The sequence below is a fragment of the Panthera uncia genome, assembly GCF_023721935.1.
Source record: "Panthera uncia isolate 11264 chromosome B2 unlocalized genomic scaffold, Puncia_PCG_1.0 HiC_scaffold_25, whole genome shotgun sequence".
Taxonomy (NCBI): domain Eukaryota; kingdom Metazoa; phylum Chordata; class Mammalia; order Carnivora; family Felidae; genus Panthera; species Panthera uncia.
The window spans coordinates 19,885,453-19,893,901 of NW_026057581.1; the positions used below are offsets into that span (position 1 = coordinate 19,885,453).

At 48.3% G+C, this 8,449-nt stretch overlaps 1 protein-coding gene across 2 annotated transcripts in view; it reads right to left on the reverse strand.

The window, feature by feature from the left end:
• DSP (desmoplakin) overlaps window positions 1–6,975 on the reverse strand; it is a 47,473-nt gene extending 40,498 nt beyond the window's left edge. For both annotated transcript variants that reach the window (XM_049654868.1, XM_049654867.1), the window contains exon 1: window positions 6,613–6,975. In XM_049654868.1, coding sequence (XP_049510825.1) covers window positions 6,613–6,806 — 194 coding nt within the window. In that variant the 5' untranslated portion in view covers window positions 6,807–6,975. The remainder of the gene's footprint in view (window positions 1–6,612) is intronic.
• Window positions 6,976–8,449: the final 1,474 nt, after the last annotated feature.

Consider the following 8,449-nt stretch of genomic DNA (forward strand, 5'->3'; position numbering starts at 1 on the left):
AAAGAAAGAAAGAAAGAAAGAAAGAAAGAAAGAAAGAAAGAAAGAAAGAAAAAGAAGAAATGGATTAGGCAGTAAATATGAGGCATTTCAGAGGTTATTACAAGACCTAAAAGGGGCACCTGGGTGGCTCAGTAGGTGAAGCGTCCGACTCTTGATTTCAGCTCGGGTCATGATCTCACAATTCGTGGGATCGAACCCCATGTGGGGCTCTACACTGACATGGCAGGGCATGCTTGAAATTCTCTCTCTCTGCCCCTCCCCTGCTCTCTCTCTCTCTCAAAATAAATAAATAAACATTAAAAAAAAAAGATGTGAAAATAACACCTTGAGAGGATTCAAAGAAAGTGATACATTTTAACAACGTGAAAGAAATTTCCTAAAGAGATGAGAAAATTCAGAAAAAGATGTCCTCTTATCCTTCATGAAGCAGGAATGACTTATCAATATTTGGTCCTTACAAACTCAATACCACAATAAGGATTTGTATTTAGAATTATTCCCCTATGAGAAAACTTACATTCATTCTGAAGCCTAAAAAAAAATCATTGACAGGTTATCTGCTTATCCATCAAGAAGTCAGCTCCTTTTTAATTTTTTTCAGGTGCCAGATGAAGTCAGGGATGTTATGTTTGCATGTAAAAAATTTAGTTGCAGGGGCACCTCGCTGGCTCAGTTGGAAAAGCATGCGACTCTTGACATTGGGATCCCGAGTCTGAGCTCCACGATGGGGGCAGATATTACTAAAAAAATAAATAAACTTTCAAAAGTAAATAAAATGTTTTTTAAAAATGTAATTCCAAGCAAGAACTTAGACCTATTTGCAAAAGCATCATCATTTTCACGAAATGTAGATTTCACATCCATGAGGTCCTTGCAGGTTCTGGACCCGACCAGTCCACGCTGTTGGTGGTAAGATGTAAATTGCTGGGCGGCACTAACATTTTACAGGATGTTGCCTCAAAGGAGAGGCTCGCTGAGTCTTAGGGTCTGTGGGGCGGTGCCTTCAACATCAGAACCACACCTGACCATTTCCCACCAAGTGCAGGAGGGAGAAAGAAAAGCAAAGGGTGGGGCAGTGCCCTAAGCACCTGGGCCTCCAGAATGAAGCACTCCTTCTAGAACCTCCTCATCTGGAAAGACAGGTTGGCTGAGGGTTGAGTTAGACTCCCCAGGTCACACCCAAGCCCTCCTTTGCTCCACCCTAAGCAGTCAGCACTGAGGCATCAGGGGCATCAGCAGTTTTTTTTCTTCCCCAAGACATTTCAATCACCTGAACAACAATGAAATTATGCCCATATTTAGAGAAAAAAATTAACTGCTGTTGAAAGCTGCTTTGTAGGTCTGACCAACATGAGTTGGCTTAACACAGCATCATGCTGTGTTTTTTCCTTGGCAGATGGAAACCCTACTGGAGTATTAACAAAAGAATACATTGGTTATGAAATAAATATTTCACAGGAGTGCAACAGATTAAAAAGAAGCAAACACTCGGTTTAGGTAGAAGAGTTTACCAGGACAAAAGATGAATTTTTTTTTTTTAATGTTTATTTATTTTTGAGAAAGAGAGAGACAGAGCATGAACGGGGGAGGGTCAGAGAGAGAGAGGGAGACACAGAATCTGAAGCAGGCTCCAGGCTCTGAGCTGTGAGTACAGAGCCCGATGTGGGGCTCGAACTCACAGACCGTGAGATCATGACCTGAGCCAAAGTCGGAAGCTCAACCGACTGAGCCACCCAGGCGCCCCCAAAAGATGAATTCTAATAACTAGGATTTGATCTTTTCTTGATCCATTGTAGTATACTGGATTCAAGTGCAGCTCAACCACTAACCAGTTGTGTGACGCAGGCCAAATCATTAACTACTTTAACCTCGGTTTTGTATCTGTAAAATGGGAAGTTTGTCAGGAGGCTTAAGAAAACATATATAATACACCTGGCACACTGTAGGTGTTTGCCAGGTGATGGTAGCTATTATTAACCACTCATCTGATATTTTTATAAAATATGTAACTTACTCAAAGATAATAACCATGGAAGTGTTTGTTATCAGTCATAGATTGAGCTAAACTGAATCGTGCTTTGCAATCGCTTCCCAGAAAAATATTTAGAAGATCCATTCTGTGAGTCACCCGACTCCAGGCCTGTTTTCTCAGGCTCTCCCCGGCCTCTCACATCCAGTTCTCAGCCGAAGCTGCCACTCCACCCACCACATCTACTTTCCTATCCTGAGGCCAGGCCCCCACCCTCAGTCAGGCTTTCATCACCTCTCCACCCTGCTCACTGCTACCACAGAAACAGTGCTACAGCTCGCGAGGACAGTCTTATGTCCCTGTTCCTTCAACGTAGGAGACCATCACTGGCTTCGAAGAAAACCTGCGGTGGCTCCCCGCTACATTGTATCCACATTCCCCACCACCGAGTCAACGTCTCCCAGGCTCTGGCCACAACCTACCCTTCTTCTGAGTCTTCCTGCTTCCCACTTGCTCAAAAAGCAGACCTGCTGCTTTTTCACCTCCCAGACTTTCCTTCCCCTGGAATGCTCTCTCTGCCCACCCATCTTTATCAGCTGAAACAGTTCAACGTCTAACTCAGCACAACTTTCTTTATAAAATCTCACTAGTACCTCCAGTACAGTATGAGCTTCTCGGTCATTTACACCTTCTACTATCCTTTTGTATTATAGTACTTATTTTTCTTTAAAAAGCTATGTTCCTTTTAAGAAGTCTTTGGGGGTGCCTGGGTGGCTCAGTCAGTTGAGCGTCCGACTTTGGCTCAGGTCATGATCTCGAAGTCCGTGAGTTGGAACCCCGCATCGGGCTCTGTGTTGACAGCTCGGGGCCTGGAGCCTGCTTCGGATTCTGTGTCCCCCTCTCTCTCTCTGCTCCTCCCCCACTCATGCTCTGTCTCTCTGTCAAAAATAAATTTAAAAAAAAATTAAAAAAAAAGAAGTCTTTGTATTTTCACCTTTGACACTCCTTGACACCTAATACACAGCAGATGTTCAGTATTCACTGAATGACTGAATGAATGAATGAATGACTGGAATTGAGACTCTTTCATTGTTTAGATACAGGACTGTCCAGTCTAATACCCAAGGTACACATGGTCTAAAGGCACAGAATGACAGGAGGGCAAAGGTGAGAAGCCTTGGGTTCTCATGCCAACTTAGCCACGAGCGGACTCTGGGATTTAGGGCAAGTCTTACTTGACTTCTCTCTAAAGTGGAAGAGTGAGGCTTTATACACCTCGGCCCTCTCTCCAACTCTAAAATTCAATGCAAATGGACCTCTTTATCTCCTGCTAAGGAAGACACTTAGTTTAAAACAAACTTTAAAATATATATCAAATATTAAAATATAGATCACATGTATTTTGGCTTGGAAATCACGAGTTCTGGAGAGAAGTAAGCATTAACTTTATAACCGCATAGTTCTGAAGCTTAATGACTGTATTTGGCTTTTAATCCTCCTACAATATCCACACTTTGATCAGTGAGAGATCTAACTGTGGGGCTTTGTCTACCAAACTGAATTTTGCTACCAAATTTCACTACAGATTTATCATTTCTTTTAACTGTAGGAACAAGGCGACAGTAAGGTGGCTTTCATTGAAAGCAATATTAATGTAACATCCTATAAGAAAATCCAGTTTAAATTTTCAGAAATATATCTTACATCATCAAGCACATAACATTTACCAAACTTTATCAAGTAGAGCAAAAAACAGTTAAAGTAGTTGTGATTCCAGTCAGCCTAAAATAAAGAAAACACAAAAGGTGGGTGGGCACTGAAGAAGGAGAACCACAAATGAAATAAAATACTGTCTTAAGAACTGACAAGTGTTATCAATGCAAAGCACAGACACAGGACAGTGTTTTAAAGTCATTTTAAAAAGAAAAATAAGTCTTAGGCTCCTTACACACTCAAATTAGTTTATTTAGGGGAAGGTTAAATACAAACACGGATTGTTTAAAAAATCAGCAATCTAATTCTGCCAATAAAGTGGCAGTGTTTTAAAGAAACAAGTTTAAATTCAACCAGTAGTTCCATACAGGTTTTGGTGCTTTAAAAACAAACAAAAAAACTTCATTTAGAACAACTTTTGGTCAGAAAGCACTTATTAAATTCTTAATCCTTCTTCATTTGGCAGAGGGCAGTCAGGGTCATACATGGCATCCTACTTCTAGAAAGTACGTGCCGGGGGACAACAAATCCCTGGGCATAAAACCATTAAAAAAAAGGACCACACGAAACTGTGTGCGTGAAAGCCTCAAGTCTCCTAAGTCAGTCGCCATTATTTTTTTAAATGCAGAAGTCAGCAGTTGCAGGCAATGTTTTCGTGTGCTAATTCTTGAATCCAGCAAGGGTTAGCGGCACCACTAGCCGGGGAGCCAGGCTGGGAGAATCTCCATTACTGGATCACGGAAGAATGGCCCCACAATGACTCAGGCCTCCAAGCAAGACACCCCGCTGCCCTAGCAGATCCACCTCAAAGTGCAGAAAAACACCCCTCCCCAAAAGTAAGTAATTCTAAACTCCAGTCTGTTTCCCCTTCTCAGAGAGACTTAAAACTTGACATGTTTATAAACAGCGCTTAGGTTGGAAAATAATGCTATGAGAAAACATTGAGCCCCCTCAAAATGTAGTGTTTCCACAAAGAATCCTTATAAATCATGTATCTTTATGTAGTTCATTAACCAATATAGTAATTCATTACAAATTTACTTCTACAAGGAGCCAAGGGAGTGAAATGGTCAATTAACAGTAATATTTATTGTCAATTTAAAATATAAGGACTCTAGATTAACAGGTTCATATTTTTTAAAAATATAAAATGAAAATAAAACACTTGGTTCGTAAAATGCCAGAAAACACTGCTGCTCAAGAATCCTTGCAAAATTCTGACTTGGATTTAAATGGGTAGATGAAAAGAACGTCCTTCCCAAATACAGGAAGACTGAGAGGGGAAAGTGGAGTTTCGGATTTAAATGCTTGGCCAAGTTTTAAAACAAGGTTAAAAATCAAAGTGATAACTAGTAAAATTTTCTCCCCATTCTTCCTACTACTTGGCACATTTTTCCTGGAAATCCCCAGGCGCATTTTGTTCAGAAAACAAGAGCGCCAAGGCTAAGACAAGTCTTCGCTAACTCTAAAAAGAGAAAATAAAATGTCAAGATGCTCGGGGAAAATAAATATATAAATAAATCGAAGCAGAAAACAGGTCGCAACTCGACTGGTCCTGCCTTCAAAACTGCTGGTAAAACAAAAACCCCCTGGAGTGTATTCAGGTTGCTCCTCCCCAGCCTAAGGCCACAAGGCAGGGTAAATAATCTTCTGGAACGCCGGCCTGTTTCCCAAAAGCCCTGCTGGGGAAGGGCTTGCAGGGGGCGGGGGGAGGGCGCGGACCGCGAAATTCTCACGGCTGCCGTGGGCATCCCAAGTCCAGCTCTAGGGACCGAGTCAATGCAGCCTCATGATCTTCCCCCACCCTCCCAAATGACCCCCGCGATCAGTTTCCGCGATGTTTCTGAGAAGACCCTGCCCCCATCCCGCAGGGCCCCCGACTGGGCCCCCTGACCAGGACAGGCTCCCAGCGTCGCGGGCTCGCGCTGTGAGAAGCGGCGCCCTCCGCGCCACAGGTCCCCGCTCCCGCTCGCCGGCTCCAAAAGCCAACCCTGCGCCCGCACTCTGCTAGCAATACACCGAGGTCGTTCCTCCGAGTTTTAAAAGGAGGAGACAAAGGGCGCAGGCTCGGGGCCACAGGTACGCTCGCCGGCTGGGACTGCGGCGCAGCGGGGCCAGGGCGACCGGAGCGTCCCGGGTGAGCTGGGACCTGGGGCCGGCCCGCTGCCCCTGCGGGGAAGCTCCATTGGGTAGCAGGGGAGGCCCAGGCGGGGCCTTCTCGGGACCAGACCCCGCGCGGCCGGACGCACGGCCTCTACACAAAAGCCCTTGGCTGGCGCAGCAGCCCTGGCGCCTGAGCTGGGGTGGTCTCGGGGTGACCAGGAATCTGGAGTAAGCCACTGGAGCCCGAGGAGCTCCGAATCCGACCCTGGCTAGCCGGAGCCCCCGCTGCTTTACTATTCTACTTTTGGTTACAGTTGGAGAGATTGGTTTTGTCGTTGCGGCCCCGCCCGCCCGACCTCCCACCTGCCGGCGGGGACAAAAGGGATGCCAGCCGGACCCGGCGGCGCAGGGGGCAGTCCGGGAGGCAGAGACCCCCACGGCCCGGCCGGCCTGCGGCGTCCTCCTGCACGCCTCGCTGGCCAGCCTCCAGCCCCGGCTGGCAGGAAGGGAGAAGGGCGGGACCGAGAACCCGTTTGCAGGGAAGGAGCCGCTCCGCTCCCCGCTCGCACACACACCCACCCGGCTGTGCGCAGCGCACAGGGCGGCAGGACACCTGGCTCTGCCACGGCGCGAACAAGCAATGCTTTCATGAACTCGAGCAAAACGGCTTTCCTTTTTCTGGACCTGGCTTTTCTCGTCGGTCAGAGGAGGGAGGGCTCGGTGCCTCCCTTTCCTAACATGCTGGGGTTCGGCAAGGAGAGTATGGAGACCCCCCCCCACCCCCCCGGTCCCAGGCTCCCGGTGCTTGCCCGACGGCCGGTACCCACCAGTAGCCGTCCGAGTTCTGGTCGGTGACCGTGCAGCGCCGGGAGTAGTACATCCTGCTGGTGCCCCCGCCGCCGCCACCGCCGCCCCCGCCGCCACCGCAGGTCACCTCGTAGCGCAGGTCCGGGCCGGACTCGGCGCGGGTCATGCGACCCAACGTGTTGATCCGCGGGTGGGAGCCTCCGTTGCAGCTCATGTTGGCGAGCACTCAGAGAGCCGCTCAGCGCCGAGGCATAAGCGAGGGCGGGCCGGCTCGGAGAAGGTGGAGGGGTTCAAAAGAGAGGCCCCAAGCCGGGAACTGGGGTGGGCGCAGAAGGGTCGCGGGGACGCTCCTCGCCACCAGGGCCGTCCCGGCCGCTGCGAGCGCGGCGCGGCGGGCGGAGGTCGGGCGCGGGGACGACGACGGGCAGGGACCAGGCGCGGGAGGAAGAGCTGTGGCTCGGAGGGCGGCGAGGGCTCAGAGGAGCTGGGTCGCGGTTGGGTGTTGGTGTTGGTCGGTGGGGGCGCGAGTCTCCTCCCCGCTGGCACCCGGCACCGAGGCCACACCTGGCCGGTTTCTTCCCAGGGCGGGGTGCGCCCGCCGCGCCTCCCCGCCCCCCGCGGGTGTCACCGACGCGCTCGGGCCGCCCCTCCCCACCTGTGCCCGCCGGCCCGCGGCTCCGCCCTGCGCCTCCGAGGCCCGAGGAACGCGAGCAGGGGCGGGGTCCCCGAGACCCGAGCGCCCCGGGCGCGGCCACCGTGGGGAGGACTTGCGCTGGCGGGGGCCGCTCGCTCAGCGCTTCGGCTGCAACCGCCGGGAAAGCGCGGCCCCTGCTTTTCAGGATTTCCTCGGTCCCCGGGCGGAAGTAAGCCGAAAAATGAGGGCCATTCGATTGGACTGTTACTTATTAAACATTTACTTTTGCCAATCCCTTGAAACCGTGCCAGCCAAGCTTTGAATAGAAACATAATTGAGAAGAGCATGCTTAGATGATGAAATTTTTGTTTGGGGAGTTTTTATGAATTTTTGTATTCCAGTAATCCAGAAAAATTGTCTCGGAAGTTCGATTTCCGACGTGTAAAACGATTTTTACACGGAGCCATCACTTTCTGGAGAAGTTTTCACCATTAGTAATGCATTTCCTTGCTATGAAGATAGAGAAGAAAACACTACCCACTTTCTACGAAGTATTGGGAAAATCTAAGTTGTAGTTTATTTTATTTTGCCTGTTGATGGTCATTTGGAACAAGAAATTGCAAAGGACTTCCACCTTTAGACTCACTTTTCAGATTTTGCGAAAGAGCCTTGGGAATGCTTATCTCGCGCCCCCGAGCACCTTCTCTCAAGACCCATCCCTTGCGAAAGTCAACTTTTGCCACAAGTCAGTGGCGGAGGCATTCCTGGGACTTTAGTCTAAATGAAAGCAGCGAAGAGCCTGGACAGACATCATCCACTTGGTACAGACGAGTAACTCTGAGCCAGAACATTCCAGCAACTTACTTACTCCGGGGCCCCTCCCAGTTAGTGGCCAGGGGTAAACCACACTGCAGTCTCTGTGACCATGATTGAGGTACAGGCTCAGTCACACTATACACAAAGAGCTGTTTTTACAATTTGGAAAACTGTTAAAATTACTCTTTAATAAACACCATTTAAAGGTCCTGATAATAAATATTTGTCATCTTCCCTAGCAACATCCGTTAACTTAACTTCTTATACAATATACTGAAATGTTTAGAACTGAAAACAAAAATGGAGCTACATTTGTAAGTTGTGACGGCAGCCGAGGAGTTTTCTCATATTGTAGTTCCCCTAGTTATATATATATATATATATATATATATATATATATATATATA